Genomic DNA, 27892 nt, shown 5'->3' on the forward strand with positions numbered 1-27892 from the left:
AACAGGCCAAAGGATGGCGCTGCTCTACAACAAACTCAAATTACACATTGATTCCGTTATACCCATACTGTATAAACTTACAAGATATGAGCTAAATCTGAGTGATCCTTAGCATCTGTGGTACGGAACTGGTTTATTTATAGACCTTTACCCAAATATGGCAAGAGTGTATCGTGCAACCCAGTCAGTAAAACCTTGTGTTTTCACCTTTCTTGTCAACTCCATAAATGCGTTACCTTTTAATTACCAAAAAGAACAGGAAGAAAATGTATATAAAAAACAACTTTATTTTCAAAAATTGGTGCACTACCTATTTTCACATGAGACTTAGCATAGGAGCATGTAAGGTACATTATAAAAGGATGCTTATTTTTACCACAGTATCCTAAAATACTGTATCTGGCAGCCTACTCGTCTGCTCCACCAGGGTGTATTAAAATAGGTCTATTCTAGAATAGAGAAAAGACCATAAGAAAATTTGATTTGTGATTGTCTGCAGTTCCCTTTGCACATCACTTCATAAGATTGCAAGCTAACAAATACTTTGCTCAATAAACAAATAAATTGTTATTATCATTCAAATGTTTGAAACTAGTGAAATGTGGACATCTTCAGAGAGCCTGTTATAAAGTAACTGCAGTTACTTTACAGACCACTGGATTAGTTTGCTCTGTGATTAATTCATGTGTATTTATTAAAGTTAAGAAAAGCCAGCATAACTATACAGTAAGCAATAGTGGATATGAAACTGAAACATTTGTGTTGATGGTCCAAGTTGGATTTAGCTGAAGGGAGAGAAGGGATATGAAATTGAAAACATGCTAAATTTGGGGTCAGGCCAGGCAGTTTTAAGGATGATAATTGAGTATTAAATCTGTTCGGACTTTGTTGTATTGATAGACCATGATATGGCGCTACAACTGCAAGAGCTAGCCACTGGAAAATATTATCATTGAAAACAAATAAATAGAAGATGGACCTTCAGACTTGTGGGTTATCAAATGTCACAAACTTGATTCATATGCTAACTGTAACAGAGTATTCGATGACAACTTCATTTTCTTTGAGCAATATAAGCAGCTTAAGTGGGCCAAGGGGATATTAAGCTGCTAATTGAACAATTTGGCCAAAAAGCCAGTTTCATTTTGGAAAATAAAATAGTAAAAAATGGTAAATGTATATCTCGGAGGGTGGATTCAGATCCGGTTGTTGCATTTTAGCCCGAACAAGACCGTCCGTTCCACCACCGGAAGATTCCATTTCATTAACATTCACGTGTTTGCTTCATATCAACAGGCAGTGATACGTCGAGCTATCGACGTTAAAGGATATCGCCATTCGTCGCGTTTCTTGTTTGAAAACGCAATGACTGGTTGTTAATAGCATTAAATGAGGAGTTAACAAATAAAATATATTACTTAGGAGGTTTCCGCGCAGCCGGGCTCAGTGCCCAATCCGGGGCGGGAGTCCTGGATCGGCATCCTGCGTCGGCGGGGCTGGCCCACTCAGCTACCGAGCGTTCCATTCGCTCACATGGGAGGTGGCTGAGAAGGAGTCTGCTTGGACGCAATCGGCCGGACGTGGGGAAGAAGGGGAAGAAGAAGAAGGAGAAAAAGAAGAAGACGAAGACGGAGAAGAAGGGAAACGTAGAAGGTCGACCTTCAGAGTCTCTGAGTGGCACAATTGTTAACAGCCTAGGTTGATTTGTGAACGATTGAAACAAACGAATACATACGTAAAAATCAACAGGAACAACACGTAAGTTGTGTTCGCCACGGATCTCGCAGGCGCGGGTGACCAAGAATCGACGCGGTTCAAACTTTCTCAACCAGGTTGAGTTGCTCATCTATTCCAAGGGGAAAAAAAAAGAATTTGTGTGTTTTCAAACGGGGACGGACTGAGAGGACATCATGCCACGGCGCACCGTGCAAGATGTTACCGTGCAAGATGTCCAGAAGCGAAGGAATCCGAGCAAACACTACGTAAGTTACATTTAATGGTCTTACAGAACGGCGCTTTGTTGCTTCAAGTGGGGTAGCATAGTGAAGTTATCCTGCTCTTTTCCACCCTCTCTTCCCCTTTGGCTTTGAGGAAAAAAAACAAAGAGCGTATCAAATTACCGTTTACAAAATGGCCAGATGTTCGAATTGTGACCGTTTAAAGGATTCTTTTTTTCCTTCTGAGGTTTACTCTGTCAGCGGAATTTGTCATTAGTAAGCCAAAATCACATGCAAAATGTAACTGGCGGACCGAAGGGGTTTTAAAGAGCAAGCAAGATTTAGACATCCGTTATTGACTTTATATTGGCTTGCACTGAAGCTGCCTGGCTTTACACATCAAACAGTTAAACAATTTATAAGAGGTTATTACTTATCTCCGTTAATATTTATTGTCCATTTATTAAGCCTATTTTTTCTAATCATTTGATGATTTATCGTTTTGTTTGTACGAAATTGAAATCGCTATGGGTCATGTGACTTGTGACCTTCTTCACTATATGGATGCTTCTGATCTTTGCTTCCGGTCTACAAATCTCTTTCCTGGAGAAGTTCTACAATTGACAGCACGATTCCAGTCCACTGAAAATTCAAGCTTGTCCCCATTTAGACTGAGCTGAAATCGATCATTCTAGCTTTTTAAAAAAACACTAAAAGATCTCAAACTCAATGTGGAAATACTAACTTGGTCATCATCTAACCAAATTGTGTAACCATGACAATTTATAATTTTGTGAAAACATGTAAGCAGTTTAGTTTTAGAAAAAGTTTCTATAAATCATAATTATAGCCTTATTTAAGCTAATGGAGACATCAGAAGAGATTATTGTATCATTATAAAGCCGAAAGGAAAAGAAGACTAGACATATAGTAGCAATTAACTTTCATATCACCCAAACCTTGTCTGTGGAGGTTCTCAGACATCCAGGTCATGGTTAAATCTTGTCAAAATCTTCTTCTTCTCAATTTCTTCGAACTGAAGAAGCCTCTCGGATGAGAGGTGAAACGTCTTCACGGGGAAGAAAAACAAGTCCAGTTGCCACAAAAAGATTTTGATGCTATGTCTGCAGTTTTCTGGAAATTTGATTTAGAGAGAGGAGAATGTATTTTTGTCGGTTTTGACAGTCCTTTCCTTTTGGTACCAAAGACTTCGGTGGGAAAAGACAATGTCAAAATGACAGAATCATGTATTTTCTTCTGCAAATGAAAAACAAACAAAAAACACCTGTTTTTTGTCTTACTTTTAGGATAGCAAGTAAGATACGATTAAAGCTCTTGAGTTTTATCTGCAGAAATGCACATATTCTGTTATGGTAACATGCATGACATCATGTGATCTCCAGGGCCAACAGAGAGAATGAGAGTCTGCCAAAGTCATAGCAGGTACTGGTGTTAGTTCCGATGACACAGCGATCCCCGGCTGTGCAATTGGATGCATATTTTGGTTTGCATCCATTTATGTGTGAGAATAATACCAACAGACCTTATACCGCTGTGTGAGCAAAAAAAGGACAAACAGTTCTGAGGTCCTCTCCTCAGAGGTTTTCTTCATTTGTGTCCTTGACACACCCTCAGGGCGTTGTGGCTCAGGGGATTAAAGCATCTTGGAGCCAAACATTCTTATTTCGATTCCTGTGCTCCTCCTAGCCTGTCAAAGTGTTGTTGAACAAGACACTGAACCTCTAACTGCCCCCGGTGCTGCTCACACAGCTCCATACTGTGTATAGTTCATCTTGATGTGTTAAATGCAGTGGTTGAATTTCTATGATATTGTGCTGTATGTATAACTGAATATTGACAAAGAAGTGACTTCTTCATCTTTCTTGATCTTTAGCACTTTCTACACAAATTTAAACTTTAAACAAATCTGGTCTCTAAATTGAAGCTGGAAGGGTAAATAGTCCTTGTCTGTTTATGTAAAGTAAACTTATTCTCAGTTAAGGGTCAACAACATTTAAATAACTCGGATAAAGAAAGGGCTTTTATTTATTTTTGCCAGTCATGATGTTTATCTACAAGAGCTTGCAGAGACTCTGATAGTGGTCCCTTAAAAATATGCTTCTACATACTCTCACAAGGATAAGGAAAATTTGTGCTATTAAAGTAATTATTATTTTATTACCTAAAACACTTTTCCCGCTGTCTCAACACAGTTATATTGTTGTTCCATCCACTGCCACATAGGAGTCTTTAGCCCTAAAAGAGAGACCAGAGAAGGTCTCGGACTGGGGCCAGCATTATTGAGCCAGACATAGTGAGCCACCAGGGAGTTTCCAGGCACCTCCCTGCATCTTGCGTCTTCTTCTTAAGGGAATAACGACAGAATTTGGTGTTTGGGGGGGGGTGATTCAGTCTGTCTGAAGACCAATCAACTTCATTGATGTTGTTTCAGATGTCTTTCGTGTCCAAAACGTTTTTTTTTGTTTTTTTTTGTTTTTTTTTGTTAACATAAAAATGAACTGAACAACTGTACTTGAAAACCCTCTATACGATTGTGTGTTAATGCACTATAAACCTGTTAAGAATCTAACAAAAGCATTTTATAGTGTAGTATTATAGTGATTTGGGACCCCACCTTGTCAAGGAAATTCTTTGATAGCCCTGGCATAATCTGAAAAATAAGTTCAGGAGACAAAGTAAACATTCTGCTTCCCTCTTGTGGAGTAGTTGATTGGGTCCTGACAAGAGAGCTTGCTCCACCTACATCTAATCTCATTAAGCTACCTCCTTATATATTTATTGTGGAGACAAAAGACTGAACTGAATAAAAGTGTCACCCTTATGGTTGAATGAAAATGTGGTTTATACAAATTTTAATGCAATTGAGACACCTACAACATCTGGCAACACATTCCTTTTGCCTTTACTCAGCTTTGTCGTCATTGCAAGGAATCACATTCAGTGCTATCTACTGGCAGTATGATTCAAAAGTGACTTTATCTCTTTCAGGTTTACATCATCAAAGTATCCTGGAGTGATGGCAGCACAGAAATCATTTACAGACGCTACAGCAAGTTTTTTGACTTGCAGGTGAGCAACTTAACCCATGTGTTTTTTGTGCTTGTATGTACATTTCTGGTATATTCAACTTAAGTGCTAGTTACTCACAGCATCGCATACAGGGTGTAAGTATATTCTCTATCAAATTACATTATACCTCTTTGTACCTATTATTTGTAGCCGAGACTGTCATCCCCAGCTCTACAAGTAATTAAAATGCAGTAATTATATTGTGTGAGAGCAGCTGGAAAAGTTCTCGATGTAATAGACAGAGTGAAGAATGACGACTGTGCTGATGACCACAGAAATGTCTGAATCACTCTCAACATCATGCTGGCAGTGACTGTTGCACAAGGCGGGAATCTCATCAGTATCTTGAGTTCCCCTTCCTCTTTTGAAGGTGATTATCCTGAGCCCATGTCTAGTATTCAGAGCGAATGACTTCAGCAAATTTATGTTGAAACTATCTTACGCACAGCATGCTCTCAAAACGTGATTGGATTAGGTTCATTGTAATATATTAGTATGGTAAATATATGGCCAATGAAATTATTATAGTGTTGTTGCTTTGGTTTCCAAGGCTGTAAATGTTATGGGAAACCGGGAAATGCAAACTACTGCAGTACTAATTTCATTGTATTTTTGATTTAGACCTCCACAATCTCCAGTCATGCTGTCTTATATATATATCATCTCCAGTTCCACTCAATTATTTAACAAATCATTGCACATTTTTGACTTCAGTAAGCAGAGATAGGTATTTATTTATAGTTACTGTCAATAAACATTGTGTAATGAACAGGGGTTTACTAAAACATTGAGTAATGGCTGTTTACTGACTCAATTTAAAGAGATGAAGTAATTTTCCCCCACTGATGAAACACGAGTAATCCTTGTGGGGAACACAGAAATATGACAACAATAAACCCCAACCTTCCTTGTTAGTTAGTAGTCTGGTCATACAACACAATAAGTATAATTATATTTTCCTCCAAGAGACTGGAGTGAACTTTTATTCTAGTTTTAGATGACCACAAAATCTACATACATTATGGTGTCACATCTGTCTCACAATGGTTATTGTCTGAGTTATTTTTTGTTGACCTTTAAATGTAAATTATGATTGAAAGTTATGATGAACCTTTGTAGATATCATTAATGCTGAATGATTTATGAGCTGAATTTGACTGCTAATATTAACATCTAAGAAAGTCAAATTATTTAATGTGAGTTTTATAGTGATTGTAGTAATATGACTTGATAGGGTTGGTGTTATTTTTTCTTTACTGATTTTGTGATATATTAAACAAAAAGAAAAATGGCACTTTAATTGGCACTTCTTAATTGTTGTCTGTGCCCTCCTGCTCTTTTACTGATATTTTAGATTTCTTATTTTTATTGTGTTGTTTTTCTCATGCTATTGTTCTTCCCTGCCCATTGTACAGCACTTTGGTCTAGTTCCTGCTTTTTAAAGTGCTTTATAAGGAAAGTTTATGAATATTGATGATGAAACCAAGGGGAACATAATCCTCACTTGTTCCAACACTTCTTGATCATATGACAAGCACCCATATGAAACCTCAGTATTAGATTAGTGGCACTTAAGTTATATTTTAAGCAGAGGAATTTCCCTTTTGTGCCATGCAGCTGCTTCCTGACATGTTGCAGCCTATGGGTGGGCACTCTCTGGTGAAGGAGGTGTAGACTTATTCAGTTGGGGAGATTACAAGCCAGTTTCTTACCTCCTTTTAGCATTGGCATTATGGCATTAGACTTCTTTGGGGTTGCGGTGCTGCAGTCGTTAAAACACTAAATAGTATCAAATCTACTCTCTTTGTTTGAAAATGTATCTGAATTTTGAAATGTTTCAAGTATCATATAATTCTCTTGATTCCGATCAAGAATAAAGTCTTAGTTTTGATACAATGTCACATTTGAGTGCATTTATCCAGCTATCTCAATTGTGTAATGACATGGAGCTGAATCAAACACCACTCAAATCTTCTCATTGGTCTTTCTTTAGACCTCCTGCCTGGTAGCTTCAATTCCAGCATCTGTCTAGCAATATATTCACTATCCCTCCTCTTTTCATGGCCATCTCAGCATGGCATCTCTGACCTTTTCTCAAAAACATCTAACATGTGCCATCCCTCTGATGGACTCATCCCTGTTCCCATCCATTCTCGTCACTCCCAAAGAGAACCTCAACATCTTCATCTCTGCGACCTCCAGCTCTGCCTCCTGTCTTTTCATCATTGTCACTGTTTCTAGACCATACAGCATTGTTGGTCTCCCCACTGTCTTGTACACCATTCCTTTCATTCTGGCTGATCTTCTTCTATCGCATAGTACCCCTGACACTTTTCTCCACCCATTCAAACCTACTCGAACCTCTTTCTTTACCTCTTTTCCACACTCCAGTGTTCTTGACTGTTGACCCTAAGTGCTTGAAATCCTCCAACTTCTTGATTCCACTCAGGTCCTCTCTTTCACACACATATTCTGTCTTGCTGCGACTAATCTTCATTTCTCACCTCACAAGATTTTCCTCAACCTGTTCCCTGCTCTCACTACAGATCACAATATTATCTGCAAACTTCATGGTCCATTGAGATTCCTGTCAAATCTCATCTGTCAGCCTGTCCATCACCACCACAAACAAGAAGATGCTCAGTGCTGGTCCCTGATGAAGTCCCATCTCCACCTTGAACTTCTCTGTTTCACCTACAGCACACCTCACTACTTTCTCACAGCTAGCATACATGTCCTGCACCAGTCTACTTCTCTTCCACTCCAGATTTCTTCATACAATACCAGCGTTCCTCTCTCAGCACACTGTGTTTTCTAGGTTTACAAAAACTTAATGCCTCTGCTTCTGACCTTCTCTGTACTTTTCTATTTGCATTCTCAAAGCAAATAATGCATCTGTAGTAGTCTTTCTAGACATGAATCCATCCTTCAGCTCTCAGCTTAGTTTCCACTACTCTTTTCCATAACTTCATTGTATGGCTCGTCATCTTTATCCCTCCATCGAACCGTCATACGTCTCCATTCCTCTGGCATTTTCTCACTCTCTCATGAGACACTTCCATACCTTCAAAGGTATATCATCAGGAGCAACTGCCTTTCCACTCTTCATCCTCTTCAAAGCCTCACTTTACTTTTTCTAATCTCTGCTACTTTATGGTCTACAATAGTCACTTCTTCTACCCTTGCCTTTCTTTCATTTTCCTCATTTATTAGCTGTTTAAAGGAGTCTTTCCACCTTCCAATCACTCTTCTAGCATCTGTCAATACATTTCCCTCTCTATCCTTGATCACCAGGACATCCTGTACATCCTTTCCATCTCTAGCTCTCTGTTTTGCCAACCTGTATCTGTTTTGCCAACCTGTCTACATCACTCTCTCCCTCCTTACTGTCCAACCGAGCATACAAGTCATCGTACTCCCTTTGTTTTGCTTTTACTACTTCTATCTTTACCTTACGCAGTATCTCCCTGTACTCCTGTCTGTTCTCTTCAGTCACCTCAGTGTCCCACTTCTTTGCTAATCGCTTTCTCTATGTGTACGTCTGCACCAACTCATTCCACCACCAAGTCTCCTTATCTACTTTCCTTCCAGACAACACACCAAGTATTCTTCTACCTTTCTCCCCGATCACATTAGCAGTAGTTGTCCAATCATCTGTACACTCTCCCTGACCACCCAGAGCCTTTCTGAACTTCTCCCGGAAGACCATATAACACTCCTTTGTCCTCTGCTCTGCCTTTGTACTCTTGATCTTCCTTGTCACCAGAGTAATCCTACAAACCACTATCCTATGCTGTCTGGCAACACTCTCACCTCCCACTACTTTTAGTCACTGATCTCCTTCAGTTTACCTTGTCTAAGTTACCCTATGTTCCTGTCTTTTCTGGAAAAAAGTGTTCACCACAGCCATGTCCATGCCATTTCCTTTTTGCAAAGTCTGTCACCATCCGTAACTCTGCCTTCCTATCCTGTTTATCAAATCTGCCCATCACTTCTTCATCCCCACTATTGGGTGCACCAACATATCCATTGAAGTCTGCACCAATTACCACTCTCTCATCTTTGGCGATATTCTGCATCATTTTATCTAACTCATTCTAGAACTTTTCGTCCTCTAACCAAGAACCAACCTGTGGCGCATTGCCACTGACAACATTGAGCATAACATCTTCAATTTCCTGGTTGTTTTTCAATGTATCTGACAAGCCAATTCTTTTGTAAGATGCGTTGGTTTGAAGATGAACTTGCAGCCAGAAGTTTGCAGCCAGATAATTACACTATTAACCAGTGTTTGTATTCCATAACTGTTAGTTTGCCCACATGAACGGAACTAGCAATTACCATGACAACCTTTAGTATTTACTGTAGGTAAGTACCTCTGTAGGTAAATATCTAAATACCTCAAATGCATAGTCAACATTGTTGAAAGCCTTGCATCATGCTACATTGATTGCAAGTATGAAGGCAATTGTTATTCTGGAACATGAACCAGTATTCCCACACAGGATATTTCTGATACTGCTCATCTGCCCCCCCTTTGGTATACCTGAGTCAGTATCTGCTTTGTAGGGGATCATCCCTGATCAGTGGGTTTTGCACTCACATAACCCAGTCATCAGCTAGTGAAAATTACAGCTACCTCACAAATGGATGGACTCCGCTCCTTAGGTCTGGACTCTTAAGTCCCTTTGGGACTAGGGGCACTCCTTTTGAAGACGTCTTGTTTAAATCTCGGCTGGGGGGGAGGGGGTTTGAGAGAGGAGCAATCAAAAAAAAATCTTTACCAAATGCAGTGATAATTGCTGAACAAAGAAGATAGGTTTTACTCAACTTAACCTTTTGAGGTCTCTTACAGCAGATTAGCACTCAAGTTTTTCCTTTTGACATTTTGACTTGCCTTTGACTGAGTTTTGTTAACCTTCACACTCAAATGGTGGACATTTAGGTTGATAACATGTAGGTGACTCTGTAGACTCCTTTTCACACAATCTCCCAGTAATGCTTTGACCCACCTTCTCCTTAGGTTGGATCAAGATGCTACAATAAGGCTGGATGGGTTGAGAAGTCAATTTTTTTTTTGATGGCCTACATACTTAAAACTCCCCGCAGGCATTCTGAACAGCCTGCATAGCTTGGACTTTCCACATATATCATTTGTTATATTTTAGTTGTTTTTTTTTTTTCCAGTAAGAATTTTTAATGTATAACTTGTGTTACTTCTCCCCATCCTTGTTGATGTCTTGAATCATGTGTAGAAATGAAGTGGTCTATTCCTTTACACATATGGATTGTATAGGACAGAAGTACTGGTTTTGGCATGGGGTTATCTTTGCAGATTTGCAATTTATTTCCATGTCACAAAGAACCTTTTTCCATGCCGCACACATGTCTACTTAACTTTAGAGTTAAATAAACCAGTATTCCCTATCATTTTAAAAACACAAAATACTTGGTAGCAGGTAAGCAAAGTCATTGCCAATGATGCAATTCATCATTTCAAAGCTGTCATATATTTTCCACTTTGAATCATTTTAGTATCAACAAGGAGACTGCTTTATTAGTAAAGACAATGGAGCTTAATAACTTGAATATAAAATACCCCTCATAGATCATTAAGTCATGCATTTATCTTTTGGATATTAACCAAAACCATGTGTGCCCCATAGGAAGTGTTTAAAAACTGTCAAAATGTATGAAAAATGTGTTAAGAATCTAGATGTTAATAGCAACTTAATTTTTGAACATTTTGAAACAAAAATTACAGAGCTTGATTACTTATTTTTGTTGATCTAAACATATAGCCCTGTAGTTTTTGGGAATGATAATTACAATAAATTTTCAGTTTGGTATACTTGAAAAAAATCTGCCATTTTAACACATGTATAGGCAATTGAATGTTCACCATGTGTGCAAAAACCTGTGAAACCAAGTTCAGACTGCTGAATAAGTTGGACATTGTTGTTAGAATTTGAGTGCCCACATGGGGTTAAAAATGACCTCAGAGAAGAATGTACAGTGAAGTGACTGAGTCAAAGAATCAGAAGGCTACTCGGCTGTGGAGAGAGCAGACATTGTTCATTGTCTGAAGGCTGATTGGTTGGTTAAGCGGATATGGACTAGACAAATTATATGCCCTTGGAAGATGACACAGCAAAAATCTGCTAAAATCAAACATCAATGTTTAGTGGTTTTCAGTGTCATATCCTGAGAGCATTAAGATTCTGGTAATGTAACATTTTGACAGTGGACAGTTTAGTTGTTTTGATTTTTCTTCTCTGATGCTCTTCTTAGGTCATGGCACGAAATACATATTATCAATTAAGGTTGGTCAAATTGACAGAATTGATTTTTGACATTGGTCCAATTGGATTTGTATGATTTTTTTTAGCAGCACCCAGGAGTTTATGAATGTTATTCACAGTATCTAAAGAGATCCTCTTTATTGTAACTGTAATGTCTATATGGTAATTTTGCATTCTGTGCCTTTTCATCTTCTTTTTAATTTTTTTATTGTGTCTTCTGCTTGTCAGCTTGATTAAAGGAATTACTTGGAATTTTAAAAATAAGGTTTGTAAAGCTCAAGGGTGGTTAATCAGTATTGAGGACATACAGTATCTAGACAAGGAAAGTAAGGAAAAAAGAAAAATTGCTAATCAGCGTTATAGGATTCTAAAATTTCTTCTATCTGCAGATTTTATATGCTTATTCTATATGTAAACAATCTTGTACATGGTACGACTAAATAATTATTTGGGTTCTACTTTTAAATAATTCCTCAGTATTATCAGTGGGTGAAATCTGAAAATCTCCATAGCATGCCAATGTGGCATGCATTTTCTTCTTTCAGACATAACGGATTACACATTCACAATAATGTATTTTGAAACTGACTTTGGAGGTCATGTCAAGGTTGATGGTTACACTTGCCTGTCAACTTGTGTGTGGTGTATGAACATTTGGTGTTGGTTGCATGATGTAACTGGTATCTTTGCTGTCACCAGATGCCTTTTCTTGACTCGAGTGCCACTGATTAGAGTCTGAGCAAGGTTTACAGTGGACATAGGCTGGGTGTGTCATACACGAGTGCACATGGGAACAATTACAGTGTGCGGGGGAGTGTATGTTCTCCTTCTCTTTCTCTCACTATCTGACTGCCTGTAGCATCTCTTTAGGTGACACTGTTTCAATAGTGAGGCCCCTCACACTGACATTTGCATGTGACTGTCCGGTTGCTGGAATCATATCTCAGAGCCTTGCAAATGTTTTCTGGGTCTCAAGGATGAAATCCTTAGGTTTTGGTTAAATGTTAAGGTAACCTAAAAAGAACCCAAAGTTAATAGGTAAAAATCTCTGGTCATAACTTAACATTTCTTGAGCAGATCTCAAAAGTAATAAAAATTAGACTGTTAGCTAAAGACTGCAGTATGCTCCTTTTCCCTGTTTAACATTCCATATGTGATTTTGTAATCTACAGCTGCATGGACAATGGGGAACATATGTACGTAAATGCATTTACATAGAAATAATAGTATACAGACATATTTTGTTGAAGTACTATAGGAGGGCAGAGTTTAAAGAATTTAGGACTGAATTCAAAACCTAGATAATAACAAATGCAAGTATTTTGCAAATCTTGCGAATAATTTTGCCCTTGTTTATGTGCAACATGGTTGTTTTACAAATAGCATTCGAAACATTTATCAAACATTTAAAGTTACTTTTGTCTGACAAAGCCACAGAACACTGTGCTTAAGTTGCTGTTGAGTCAACAGGTCACAAACATATTCACAATAAGCCAGCAACTAAGATCTAGAATTTGACAAGATCAAAATTAGCAACAAGAGGGCATAAGTCTACCTGATTGTACTTAACACTTGTAGAGAGGCTCTTTCTGCCCTATGTAGAGTAGGTCGGTTCTGTTATATGAGAAATGCTGCCTGCTAAGAATTATTTGATTTAAAGGAAGAAAAATAAATAAAACAAGCAGGTTAAAAGTATGAGGAAAGAGTTAAAAGTTTATGGAAAAAATAAATATTCCACTATGTCAGTGGTGCCTTTAACAGCCGATGAGCTGCAGCAATAGAGGGGGGAAAAAAACAAAACATCTGCTCAGAACATTCCTAATCATTGGCAGACTTCCCCTTTATTGGCTGAAATCCTGGCTGGAACTGCTGATTTGTAAAAATGTGAACTGTCTTTTTCATTCTTAGCTGTCTCATTGTTTGTAAAGAGCATGTTTTGTATGTTTGGGGAAAAAAAATCATGTGGTCAACATTTTTACTTCTTTGTTGTTTCAGATGGAACTTTTGGATAAATTTCCAGTGGAAGGAGGCCAGAAAGATCCTAAGCGAAGGATCATTCCATTCCTACCAGGTGCGAGTTAAAAACCAACCTTTGAGTATTTAACCACACACCCCCTTTGAAAACTTGCAGTATCAATAAACATTACCAATCACACTTTGGTTTGTTGGTCTATAATTTAAAGAAGTGCCTGTCAAATCATAGATTTATATTTGATTAAAAAAAATCCCAGAGAGAAGCACAGGTTCTAAACGTGTAAGATGCAGCTGTCTTGATTCAGCCCATCTGATGAAATAAAATATGATATTGAACTTGTGTATATAACCACAATAGATGCTTACGATTGATTTGCCATAACTGACAAATACCAGTGTGAGGATGTACCCTGCAGAAAATCATCATCAGTTGTGCTTGTTTTTACACCTTTAACATCTCTATCTAATAACAGGAAAATAGCATCATTTGACTAAGGGATCTTTTTCAAGAACAATCAGGGATAAGATCACAGTATTTTGTTTATAGAAACTGGACCCATAATAACATTTCATCATATCAAGATTTTTGGTACCACCATTCACTTCATTAAAATTTCTTCATCGAACATACATACAATGTGACATAATACCAACTGTAACAGTGATAAGAAGGGCCTTGTTCATCAAGTACATCAACCCATTTTTATTATTCTTAATAAATGCTGATGGAATGAATGTATTAAACTGTTATATTTAAACTTAGCCCTCTTATCTTTAGACATAACCCCTGTACTGATCTTTTTTTCATGTTTGTATTTATGTAAATCATTAACCACAGTTGAACACAGAACTGCTTGTCTATAAGTACAGTATGTCAGTCAGTTTTAATTTGGGTATTTTTTTCACATGGTATGATGAGGAGAGGGGCTTGCAGACTGCTTATCAATGAGAATGCGCTGTTCTACAAACAAAATTACAGAACATTTTTTTTCTTTCGAATGGCAGAAGAACACATGGCCCATGAGTCATAATATAGCCATGTATGTAGTTGTTAATATCCTGTCTTGAAAAAATTAGGGAAGTCCAGAGCAGTTTAATTTCTTTTTGTCTAGCAGTCTGAATAACCACATCATCCCTGCAGCGCCAGACTAGCAATACATAGCCCGGGGACTGGTTGAGATACGAATGCTCAGAGGAAGGTATTAGTCTGTGTTCAGTACCTCCAAAGTATTACATTTAACAGCATTTAATCATATATTTTTACCTCCAAAACTCCACCTAAGACCCCACCCGTATCTCTGTTCCCATGCCTGAGACTGGTGGGGGATAGGATTTCTCTGGCTGTGTAAGTCTGGAACTCATTGGGAGGATACACACTCAAAAACATGCAGTCTGTCTGTTTGATGAACTAGCAAGTAGGAGGAGGGGAAGAGAATATAGAAAAACACGTACTTTCATGGTACCGATTTCCAAACCCTAATAACAATGAAAGAAAGCATACTGACAATTGATTATATATAGATTGCGAGACACACTAATTTCTTTCCATCTAGTTTCTTCTTCCCTTGACTTGTAGTTTTCAATGTTTAGGTTTTTTCCGTTTATATTTTACAAGAAATCACAGAGTCCCTTTGCAGAAAGACGTTCCTTCCCAGAATTACTTGAATGTTTATGTTGAACATGTAAGATCTAAAATGAATATCTTTGTTCATGTTATTGTCTGAGGATCCCACAGTGGCATTGTTTGCATTAGCAGAGCATTGCTAAAAATCAGGATGAGGATTCTGACTCTTAGTGACTCAATGTGCTCAGTTGTCTGAGAATTCTAAGAAAGCATTCTTCTGATTTGGAGTCAACTTCCCGTCACTTGACCAAATCTTTCAGTTTTAGAGCAAAAGCCTGGATGGTAGACCAAATGAACAAGGCAGTGGTTTTACCTCCATGGTTTGATTATTTAAAGGCCTAAAGCTGTTTTCTGCTTTGGTTTATCCACATCAGCAAAGTGTGCTGTCTGTCTTTGTGCACAATGCGTGTTCCCTGCAATGTTTTTGCCAGGAGCACAGACCAAAACCGTAACTCCTGCATTTTCTTGAGTTACCATCTCTTGCCTTTAAGAATAGGTTCCAAGAATAGGCTATAAGGTTGTGTGGTACAGGATGACCAGTTTTATTATCTGAGGCAAGTATTTGTGCAAAATGTTTTCATGTGCAGTCATATGATGAGCTTCCTGTCTGTTGCTTTAATAAGTTGAAATGTGACAGTGGGATAACTGGTGTTTAGAATACTGTCTACTTTAGTATAGTAGTAGAATACTGTCTACTTTAGAATACTGAATACTGGTCTTGTAGTGTTAGTCTGAAAGGGATGCCTTGAATGGAACATGGATTTGATTCTTTTAAAGCTTTTTCAAATCCAGAATGATTTTTTTGTACTTAGTTTTGCTTTTCCATAATATTTGATATACATTTACTATTTGTACTGGTTACACCAGCCAGGATAATCTGTGTCCTCTGTATGATTAACCTTGTACTGTGAAGGTCAACTGCATTTTTTTCTGGAGTCTAATAACTCATTTTGCTGATAGTCCACTGATAAAGGTCAAGTGATGAATAACTAAGAATAAGAATGACCTTGTTGCTTATGCTTCATTCATATCACGTTCACCTGCAGAATGTAGTTAGTGCTGCAGTTGTTTGCTAGCAAGAGATGTGTATTTTGAATTTTCCCATTGTGTTGCACTTTCTAGTTTCTAGTAAATTACAAGTTAGTCTAGTAAGTCAGTAAAATAGTAATAGTATTGTTTGGCCATTGCTCGAATAGTGTCAGAATAGTCAATCCAAGTTAGTTGTAAGTTCTCAAAACGTTTGGTGATGACGAAGTAGAAATGAAAGCACAGAAAAACACAACACCTTTCTGTTGTATCTTGGTAAATAAGAGGATAGAGCTCTACCTTATTCACCTTCCTTGTTAAGAAACTGTGGGACCTTGGTTGTTGTAGGCCCTCTGATTTGCCTTAAATGTTGTCCTTCCTGACTACCAGCTTCTGGCTCCCTGATCTCAAATCAAACCCTTTTCATCTTCTGCACCCATGAGTCGCTGTGCATACAGAGTGGCTATTGTTGAGTCAGTATTTCTCTTCTGACCCAGAGTGCTTTGGAAGACTGTCAAGAAAGCTTTCCGTTTGAGGAGTAATGAGAACAGGAAAGGGATGGGGGGGCAGTGACGGAGCAGGGAGAGGGGTAGTAGGTATCCAGGGCTGACTTTGAAGTCAGTTTGTAGTTTTCAGTTCAATTCAACTTCATCTACATAGTGCCAAATGACATCTCAACCGGACTGAAACACTTATATATTGCAAGGTAAAAAGAATTTTTATTGTCATTCCACTGTGAGTGAATGGAACAAAATTAGTTTCCTGAGGCCTGGTAGATACCCAGAGATAGGATAATGACTGTATCACATCTATTATTACAACCATTCCCTCTTAGCCTGGTAGAAGCTTGCGGCAGAGCGAGACTTTCAGTGAGCAGGCTTGTGCCTTGATCAGTTTAGGAGAGAGAACAAAAGGGCCAAAAAAGAAGTAACAAGTGGGTGGACAGATAGACCAATGTAGACAGCAAGGTGATGGGACAAAGATCAGATGGTGCTCTGAGGCCAGAGAGCCTGTATATAAATATGAAGCGAGACACACAAAGGTGTGAGAGTTTACAAACATTGGATGATGCTCCGCAAAGTAATGGCTACGACACATTTCCAGTACAACTCGGTTTCCATTACTTCGTAGTACCTTCTCAGTGGGAGCAGTCATACAGTCGGCAACTGTCTAGTTGTCATTTTGAATGCAAACAATGGCTGCCATGGAGGCAAAGGCGTACTTGCTTTGTCTTTGGCTTCTTGTCACACACAAAGTAAGAGAAGCCAGAGAAGGCTACGGTTGGCAAAACTAGCCTTTTGTTGTTGCCTTAGTATTGGCTTAGTTCGCCTGGAAGCTCACTAAAACAGGTACTAATAAGTATCAGGCACTGGAAATCTGAAAAGAATCAAATCTAGCTATGCTAGACCTGTAGTGGATGTGCACCGTAAATGCATGTAGAGACCGTGAGAAAGAGCAACAGAGAGGAGCCTAGTGTATCATGGGAGTACAGCAGCTTCAGGTGACTCAGTTCTCAAACAATAAGCTTTGTCAAAAATAAGGGTTTAAGCTTGATAGTCAGTAAGGAGTGTCCTCCTTCCAAGAAAAACAGGGTGTTGGTTCCACAAGAAATGAACCTATTACTGAAGGTTGTGCATGTACTTCAAGATGTGCAAACTCTACAAATTACAGGTCATTGCATTGAGACCAAGGTTTTTCTAGTAGGATAATATTTGTAGTGTCTGGAGTTTTATATTGGTCTTCTGGAAATGTTGAACCTTAAATTAAATAATGTGGTGGCTATATGGATAATTTTATTGATGAATGGACAGATGAATTAATGAATTAATGAAATCAGATTTTAGTCATATCCACTGATGATAAGCTGATGGTGGAGAATTGTTCTCTCTCAGTACTTCTGTCTAATTGGAGAGTGTAGGATGTACTGCACCCTTACATAAGTCACATGACCTTACATGTGATGGTCATGTGACTCAACAGACCAAGGATGAGCAATTTTTCACAACCTCTCTTTTTCACTCCTTTCCCTTCATATTGAATTTCAGGTTACAGTTTAGAACGAGAGGTTTCTGACACAGAATAGAACAAGATAGCTTGATTTAAAGACAGACAATAACATACAAACATACATAAATATTCATGAGCCATATGTATGTGTGGGGAAAAAAAGGTCAGTAAATCTTTGACCCCAACACCTGTTTTCTAAGGCTGACTTTGTCATAACATTGCTAAAACGCAAGAGTATTTACTATCAAGCGTCCAACATACTGTGATGTTTAGGTTCAAGCTTGTGGTTATTTATGGTGGTTAATTAACCAAAAGCACCATGAGGCTCGAGATGAAATAAGCCAGAATAAGTCCCCTTTATATTTGTATCTCACCTATCGAGCTGTTTGTAATGTCTGAATATGAAATCATAAATCATGTTTTGTTAAAGAATGAACCTATGAACCTATAATGAAAATAAACATTCTAAAAGTTGCTATCAGAAACATGCTATGTATCCTGTTTAGTAGGCTACAGGTGGGACTAACAATGAATATATCTTTTCCTTTTTTAAAAATATTTGCTAGACACATTTGATGACTGAGTATTTTTTTCTGGCTTTATTCCAGGGAAGATCCTGTTTAGGAGGAGCCATATTAGAGATGTTGCAATGAAAAGGCTAAGACCCATCAATGAGTACTGCAGGGTGAGTATTTTGAACTGTTGCCGGTTTTTACTTGCACTAACAAGTTTCTATCAGTTACAGATATGAATAAATAAATAAGAATATAAACCTAAATACATAGATAGGTATCTATAGGCACACACATGGCAAATTTGTACCAATGAAATACGTAGACAACATTTTAGAAAAAAATCTTTCAAACATGTATATGAGACCTGAAAAATTTTGGCTTTAGTGGTCACAGACGGTTCTCACAGATTCTCTTTAAGTCATGAAGAGAACCTGTATTCACCTCACTTTATAAGATTTTGAAATTAATTATTTTAGAATATATTTCAAAAGATCTCCCACTGATCTCAATCTAGGGTATTTCATCTGGACATTTTTTTAGCAGCCAACTGCTCATGTTTTATCCATGATGGGTTAAATGCAGAGAATGAATGAGGGATGAATAAAGCACAAATTATTATTATTTTATTATTATTATCAAGGGATGAATGCAAGTGCTATGCAAATCTGGTACAGCACATAGGTAATCATGTGTATGCTAAATTGTCCACCTTACATACATAATGAACAATATACATGAAATAAAACCATTGGAATCATTTGGGCAGAACTAAAAATATACTGTAATGCAACTGAAGACACTTGATTGTTTTTCCAATGCAATGTTCAGCTGTTATGAAATCAACAATTAGCTGCAGCTGTGGACAATTTTCAATGGCAGCTGGGGATGTTTATAACCCCTGTTATGACAGTATGATTGTCTCTGATTTGGACTTGGAAGAGTCCTTACAAATTAATCAGTGTATTTTCTTTTTTTGGTTGTTGTTGTTTTGCCCTCCTACCTATGGGCAATCGTTGCCCAGGCACACAAGCAAATATCTTTTGTAACCTCCTTAATAACTCAGGCAGTTCATGAAATTAAGCTCAGCTGTCAACTAAAAGGACCTCGTCGTTTTTAGGGTTTACATTATTCGCAGGCATCAAAACCTCCCAGTTTCATAAGAATAGCCATAATTTTCATTGCTTTTTATTGTTGGTATGCTTCTGTTCTGACAGCTTCATGCTCTTCTTTCACTACGAACACTGAAGCTGATAATATAGGAGGAGAACTTGAGAAAAATGAATAAAGGGTACATACTGAACAATGCATTAGTGAAACCATGCATACCACTGATTGAGACACAGCTGGTATATGAAGGAGTGGGGTTGACGTGTGTTGAACTGCACCATGTAGAGGTAGCTGGACATACATGCTGTTGGAAGCTGTATAATTGAGGTTTGATAAATTACATTTTGTCAGTGGACTGCAGGGAATAGAATCAGCTTAACGAAATGCAGATAAAAGGGATATGAGTGGGCGTTCAGTTGATGTGAACTGACTTGAATCAGACGATCTCTGATGTTACATAATACTCTCAGCGCTTAACCCTTTTGCTTGTGTTTGGATCAAGATTCCAAAAATTGATATATTTATTGCTTTCCTTATTTTTTTTGTTTGACTTTGTCAATTTGACATTACAGGCTTGAATAGTGGTCAGACCAGCGATGCTGTATGGTCTAGAAATAGTGACAATGACGAAAGGACAGGAGGCAGAGCTAGAGCTCGCAGAGATGAAGATGCTATGGGTCTCTTTGGGAGTGACCAGGATAGATAGGATCAGGAATGAGTCTATCAAAGGAACAGCACATGTTAGATGTTTTATAGAAAAGGTCAGAGAAGCCAGACCGAGATGGTTCTGTCATATACAATGGAGGGATTGTGAATATATTGGTAGATGGATGCAGGAATTGGAGTTGCCTGGCAGGAGGTCTTGAGGAAAACCAAGGAGAAGATTTATGGACGTAGTGAGAGAAGATATGGAGTGAGTTGGTGTGAGAGAGGAGGATACAGAGAATAGAGTTAGATGGAGAAGGTTTATTCGCTGTGGCAACCCTTGAAGGGAAAAGCCGAAAGGAGGAGAAGAAGAAGAAGGCTTGAATGGTTGCTTCGTAGTCTTGTAAACTCATTCAATGTAGCAGTAAACCAAGAAGAATTCATTTTAACTTTTATCTCACTATTGTGAGATTGGATTTGCAAATCCAGCTTGTTTGCATTTTAGAATCAAGAAATGATCTTGAGTAGATACTTTGATGACAAAGTGGCCACACAAAAGTCTAAAGTGCACGGTGTGTATGTGCACAAAACAAAGTCAAAACTACCTTGGCAAGTTATTCCAAACAGGGAGGTGGAATCCATGGAGGAACGTACGGTAGCTTTGCTCTGTATCCGTCAGGGCCCTAGATGCCAAAGCTATTGGCCTATTACTGCAGTAGTGCAAGCATCACAGTTGAGAATGACAAGAGGAGTCAAAATGTGCAAGGAAAGAGGTTAACTGTACCTTCAGTGTAGAGAAAGCCTCAGGAAATTCAAATGACAGGAGTTAGTGAAGGGATGCTGTTGTGTCAGAATAGAGTAATCCCTTCAGCTGAGAAGTGGAGTTAAAATCAGAGAAACTTTATTAGTCCCTGTGGGGCATTGGAGGGCACAAGGGGTAGCATAACAACCTAATGCAGATAACATACATCTATAAATATATCAAAAATATATAGTAGAATAAAGATAAGATAAAAATAAAGTGAAAAATTTTGAAGTGAATCACTGGAATTCCGTGCCAGAATAAACATTTTTTTGAGTTTAGATTGATGTTTTTTTCAGCACCTCAAACAAACCATGGAGACGGGCATCATTAGTGAGCTGGTCCAGCTATCCCAAATATTTTGAGGGAATACACTTACAAATGCAAACATGAGCCATTTCATTGCAGTCTCGTGACATTGAGCTATCATAACCACACCTCATAAAGTCAGTCAGACAACAACACTGTTTGATACAGTTTACAAACTCCCAGGCTTGTGATGGCAGGTTTACAATCTAAAGATCAAATTAACATTTGTCTTAGCTGTTGTTAAATTTGACTATAGTTATGACTATGTTCGAAGATGTTTTACTGATATCTGTATTACAAAACATATTCTCTTGTATGTTGGGAAGTTACTCTAATAAGCCATTATTTGGCTTTTGACAGACATAAACATGTTTCCTTTAAAATGTTTGCTTTTGAAAAATCTATGTGTTCACTTCAGTAGAACTGCGACCATAAATCTGCCAACAGCTAGCAAGTAATTGGTAAAATTCCAAAGAACGATCTCAGGCTGCCTAATTGGATTCATCAAAATTAATGATAAGCTTCTCAACAACTAGGCATAATGTTTTGTCGCTCGGTATTCAACTGTAAAGCAGCTAAAGAATATGTACATGTTGTCAAAGCACTTTATTTTTTGGAATCAGACTGCTGCCAAATTGATGTCTTGGCTCCGGAAAACACCAAAACAGCTGTACAGTTGTTCAGAATTACCAGTGGATCAGCTATTTTTATATCTACTGTTGTGGGGATGAAGTTTAACCACAGGCAAAGAGTGTGATGATGGCTGCTGAGCTGGTTCTTGTCAGCACTTTTGCAGCCCATAGTCTATGTTTTTGCTCATTTTAACAAGTGTGCCTTACAGCCCATAAACTGGGCACATCTCCCTCTGTGTCTTGGAATTTTAGGCTTTTTTTATACCATTTGTTCTGATTTAGAAGTTGGTTCTGCCTTTTTTACTAAAATTATACATCACAGGATCAGTTTTTTTCTACACAGAGAACCTCATCAGTACAACTTAATAGTATCAGGGGCTGAGGAAACCCTTTGAAATAGGAAGTGTGGGAAGGAGTGGGTAGTGATTCGTTCATGTTAGTGGGTTCTCCTATACATGGGATCTCATCAATCACTTATCCATTTGTGTCATTGCCTTAGTCATGTTTTGCCAAAGGTAGCCCAAGATGCTTGCACATCACCAGTGTGTCAAAGACTATAGGAGCTTTGGTAGCATGCCTGGTCATATTGCAGAATTAAAGTCTTGTTGTGTGTGTATGAATTATATATATCATTATATATGTATGTACATATATATATAATTTTTTTTTCTTGTTTCCCTTCAGGGGGCACCACAACAAATTAACCTTCTCCATTTAACCCTTTTCTCTGAATCTCCCTCTTTCACACCAACTAACTTCATTTCCTCTCTCACTACATCCATAAATCTTCTCTTATTTGGTCTTTCTTTAGACCTCCTGCCTGGCAACTCCAATTCCAGCTTCCGTCAACCAATATATTTATTTACTATCCCTTCCCTGTACGTGACCAAATATATCTATATCTATATATATTTGTGTGTGTGTGTGTGTGTGTGTGTGTGTGTGTGTACATGCTGAGATAAATTAACTGAATAGTTTGCACTAAAGTTGTGTTTTCATCCACCCACCTGCACTGTCGTGTTTAATAGGTAAAATTTCATGTTTGTGTTTGGGGAAGAGCTGAGTCAGCCCTTTGGTTGCACAGCTGAGGCTTTGACTTGACTATCATGGAATTCCCCCGGTTATGAACCCTTTTGCTCTTATTCAAGTCAGGAAACTGTTGAATAAAAACAAGACTGTTTTCCTGAACCAAAAGTATGAATGTGGCTATTAGAAGACTTTCCAGTTCACAATTTTCAAATGCATTACACCAAGAAAGGAGCTATGCCTAAACCTTGTACTAAAATGAACCATGATTCATGCATCAGAACACATTTCCATTATAACATGTGTAATACAATATTTATTTTCTTAACATTGTGCTTATTTTTGATAATTTAAATCATTTATTTGCTATTTATCACTGTGACATAAATTAGGGATTCTGATTGTCAATTTTATTCTATGCTATTACCAACAACCCCTGTCTGAATATTTCTTTTGACAACAAATAACATTTCATCTCTCAAAATCTTCAACGACAGACTTTTCCTTTGTCGTTTATCTAACAATGAAAAAGATATCCTTTATTTTCATTACAAATTTTTGGTTTGAGAAAACACTAGCAAGAATGAAAGCAGACATGTACTCTTACACACACAGGAACACACACACACACACACACACACACACACACACACACACACACACACACACACACACATACATTAACAATTACCTTAATGCTGCTTTATACCCATAAAGTCCATTTGCTGTAAAGTACCCAAGCTGCTCAACTGTCTTGTCCCTGGGGAGAATTGTAATGCGTGGACAGGCTTAAGGCTGACACAAGGAAGGAAATAAATTCAAGTAAAGTCACTTCAAGATGCATTTTGATCCCTCACAGTGTGTAGCACTCTGGGCTGCGGGAGGCAATTTCAGAGGCCCTCAGGAGGTCAGCAGAATCCCTAAATCAACCATTAATATACTTTAAATTGAGATATATTGATTATCCTATACACATGCTGATAGTGAATATAAATTTACAGTTGAAAATATGATACTTTTGTATTTCCTTGGTAATATACAATTGATGCAAATTTCTTTACTGTAGTGATAAGACAAAGTGCTATGTGAGACACCTTGGCTTGGACTTTGGCTTCTACCATAAGTCCATCAGTCCTGGCATTCTATCAGTTTTTGTCACAGATTGAGACACTTCTATTTCATAGGATAGAAGTGAGACACTTAAGAGTATTAATATCTGAGCTAAAAGGAAACTCAGTGGATAGGATTTATGGTTGCTTGCCAGTAAAAAAAGAGGAGGGTGTGGTCTAGCTCCTTCCAGCAGCAAAGGTGGTTATAACCATTGGGTTGTTGATTGCACATAGTGTGCTTTCTGTTTTTCATAATTATTTTGTTCATGGGATCCCATAAATCAGTGGGGCAAATGAAACACTGGACAAAAAGAAGACAGAATGGGCTAGATACTGAGATTGTTATAATATATCAGTGTCTGTGAACTAAAGGGAGAGTGATTAAGTCCGTCTTTGCCTTTTGTCTTTAGCCGCGTTGACAGTGCTCATCTGTCATCTGCTGCTGTCTCTGCCCAGAAGACCAATATCAACATGGCAAGAGAAACTACCTTTGGGTAGCAAAGAAAGAACAGATCCACCTGGTGTGAATGTAAAAGTAGTAATAATAATGCACAGCAACAAATTTCCATTTGTGTGTTTCCATATATATCTGCAGGCCCTCATTCAGCTCCCAGTCTACATTTCTCAGTGTGAGGAGGTGCGAGTATTTTTTGAGACCAGACCTGAGGATCTCAACCCACCCAAAGAGTAAGTACAGCATTTGAACCGTAATGCAAACTTTCAAATATTAGACATCTGAAAGCTTTAATATAATAGCAGAGGACAGACCTCCTGCCACTATGTGTGTGATCTCATGTCCTTTGCCAAAATGCACTGATAACACAATAATTACCCCATGAAATCATTAGGGTATTAAAAGCCCTCAAAACTTTTGATTCACTAACATACCTGAAAACAGTTATTTTAACTTCACCATGTAACTTCATATTTAATCCCATACTAGACTGCTGAGACTGCATTGGTTGCTCTGATGGCGTGCACACCTGTTCTCGGGTCATCCATATTAACATCACAACCATTGAAGCCAGTTACTATGTGCTTGAAGGAAAACACTAACAGGTTGAAAACTACAGGGTCTAATGCAAACTAGCAGTTGACTATGTGCACCACTCACCACCCAGGTGTCAATTCCACATCTTTTGTAGGTTATCCTCAGCTCTCAGCTCCCAACACCTGTCAGCTGGGGAAACACTCTGATTTTTTTTTTTACAAAACATACTGAGCAGTTACACTTGGTAAGACCATTTCTGGAATGAGCTTGAATTGATACATGTTGTTGTATATGCTGAGAGTACATAAAGCCCCACTGCAAGGGTGCAAGGCTTCAGGAATAGAAAGATTTAATTACTCAAGAGAATGTGTCAAACTCAAATCTGGTTCGGGGTCTCATTTCATGTCCCCCACAATATAATAAGATTCAAACAGTTCGGGGTCTCATTTCATGTGCCTCAAAATATAATAAGATTCAAACAGTGCAGCTCATTGCTGTGTCAAGGAGATGACCAACTACATGCCCCATGCTTCCTGTTTATTATTGTTACTTTGTATAAAATGCATGTAGTGGTTTTACGTTTATCTATATTTCATTATATTTCCTACCATTCTGCTTTGAACTCCTGTTAACATTAAGTCAAGAGAGAATGATGTAACGATAATATGGAAATGCAAGTCTAAAAGAAACCAAAATACTGATGTCACATATTATAAAACTGTGCTTCACAACCTTGCTGCAAATCATGTACCGGTAAATCGTAACTGGTGTCCCTGGATGTGCCATGCTGCATTCAGTATTTAATAGTTTCTTTAAAAGTAATGAATGCCATTCTTTTAAAGTAACATTGAAAAATCATTTTTAAATTATGTTCTTAAACTCTTAGGTAATACCTGGATACCACCAAGTTTAGATTTTATATTTTTTCATTTACATAGAGTATAGCACTCTGAGGAAATGGTCCCGTCAATTTCATTTTTAGTATGAAAATGACGCATGCCGGCAATTTTTGAAAATTATTAATTATTTTCCAGACAGACAGAAAGGTACTTAGTGACAATCTCTTCTTGTATTGTTATAACACTTGGGAAACTGTTGGGAAGTTTTAGCAAGGCTGCATGGTGATGGCAGTATCAAGCCTAGCTTTTAGTGGACAAGATTCCAGTAAGAGTTTAACACAAGCTCGATTCCCTGTCGCATCTATTTTGAATTTATCTTGATCTTCTTCCAACTGCAAATGAATCCATCCCTGTGGTGATATGCATGCCTGTTTCCACATTGCCGTTCCATGTTCCATTCAAATTTGGCAATTAAATAACGAGATTTACTTGAATGTTGTCATCGAGTAATTTGGAGCAACAGACCGCCTTATACGTCACCTTCTCTTTAGTGGTATTTATGAAGGTGCCTCTGTGCAGAAATGATCTTCACCCTGACATTGTAAAATATACTTCTTGAAAATCTGTGTATGATCAGTATAACCTGGAGATTTGACAATGTTCTTACACAGTTTCACTTATTACTGTTGCTAACCAATTAAAGGACAACCCCTGTTTTTCCTTTTCTTAATAATCATATTTTTAAATGATCCAGCTTACTTAGTATATGTACTCATGTCTTCTCAGACAATTATGACTACTTTCCACAGTTGTCCTTCACTTCTGGCATTTTGCTGAGGTATTTATATTGAGATAAGCAAATTTTTTTTGTTATATCAACTCCCAAAATTGAAAATTCCACGCCTGGTTAAATAAAACTGAAATGTTCTTTTCCAGATAAATTATGTGGACATGCTGGTCTCCATTTGCAGTGTGTAGAGGGTTGTATGAGGAATCCTCCTGGATCCAAAATTCTCCTTTTTAATGCTTGTTTACTTGCCTTCTACTTGAAACCCAATTCAGACAGACCTCTGAAATGAGACTTTCACTTTACTATTATATGGTCCATCAGGAAATTGCTAATCATAATATACGATCTACCAGATACATCCCTCTGCATGGCTGCATCCCTCGCAGGCACGGTGTTGTGCATTTTTTTTTATTCTGTCCTCCCTCATAGGTTGTTGCCAAGGACAAACCACTCCTTGCGCACAGCCGCAACCATTTGCTGGGAGAGGCAGGAAGGAGGGGGATCATTGACTTGGAGTGAATGAATAAAGGGAAGACCTTGGCTTGCCTTTATTGAAAATGGAATAATGCTTTCGACTTTTATAGCCTGTTGTTGGTCTGATTTGGAACAGACAGTAGGCGCTGTGGTCAAGGATTTATCATGGCCTTTAAATATACTACACTTAGAGGGATGCCTCGGACTCTCCTCAAGAGCGGTATAGTAACAGGAAAGGAAGTTTTAAGAAAAGCAGAATTGCATGTGTTGGTACAGAAAGAGGAATTACTACAAAAATTGCAGTCTAAGAAAGGAAAGGGCCAAAGGAGATAAATAAAAATGACACAGAGGGCACCCTCTTCCCATCTCTTGATCCACTTAGGTCAAGTATATTTCTCACATCAGGGGAAGAGGGAGATGGTGTATATAGGGAGGAGCTTCTGTACAGTGTGTGTGTGTGTGTGTGTGTGTGTGTGTGTGTGTGTGTGTGTGTGTGTGTGTGTGTGTGTGCTGGGGCAGAATAGAAGGAGTTAAGTAAGCAGGGGTGAACTAAGAGGCATTGATATTGGTTAAACATGCAAATCAATACCCTGAGTCTTCTGTGATACTGCACCTGTTTTCTTGAGTTTTTTTTATATTTTCTTATCTAGATTGATGTATATGATCTGAAATATCTGAAAAAGCCAAAGTAGT

General features: G+C 38.1%; 1 protein-coding gene across 5 annotated transcripts in view; it reads left to right on the forward strand.

Moving 5' to 3' along the window:
* Positions 1-1534: 1534 nt before the first annotated feature.
* The window catches only part of sh3pxd2b (SH3 and PX domains 2B), a 57760-nt gene continuing 31402 nt past the window's right edge, over positions 1535-27892 (forward strand). For all 5 annotated transcript variants that reach the window (XM_086177289.1, XM_086177288.1, XM_086177291.1 and 2 more), the window contains exons 1-5: positions 1535-1982; positions 4947-5027; positions 13325-13400; positions 18569-18645; positions 24701-24792. In XM_086177289.1, coding sequence (XP_086033415.1) covers positions 1911-1982; positions 4947-5027; positions 13325-13400; positions 18569-18645; positions 24701-24792 — 398 coding nt within the window. In that variant the 5' untranslated portion in view covers positions 1535-1910. The remainder of the gene's footprint in view (positions 1983-4946; positions 5028-13324; positions 13401-18568; positions 18646-24700; positions 24793-27892) is intronic.

The sequence above is a fragment of the Fistularia commersonii genome, chromosome 29, assembly GCF_037954325.1.
Source record: "Fistularia commersonii isolate RoL2024-O1a breed Wild chromosome 29, RoL_Fcom_v1.0, whole genome shotgun sequence".
Lineage (NCBI taxonomy): Eukaryota > Metazoa > Chordata > Actinopteri > Syngnathiformes > Fistulariidae > Fistularia > Fistularia commersonii.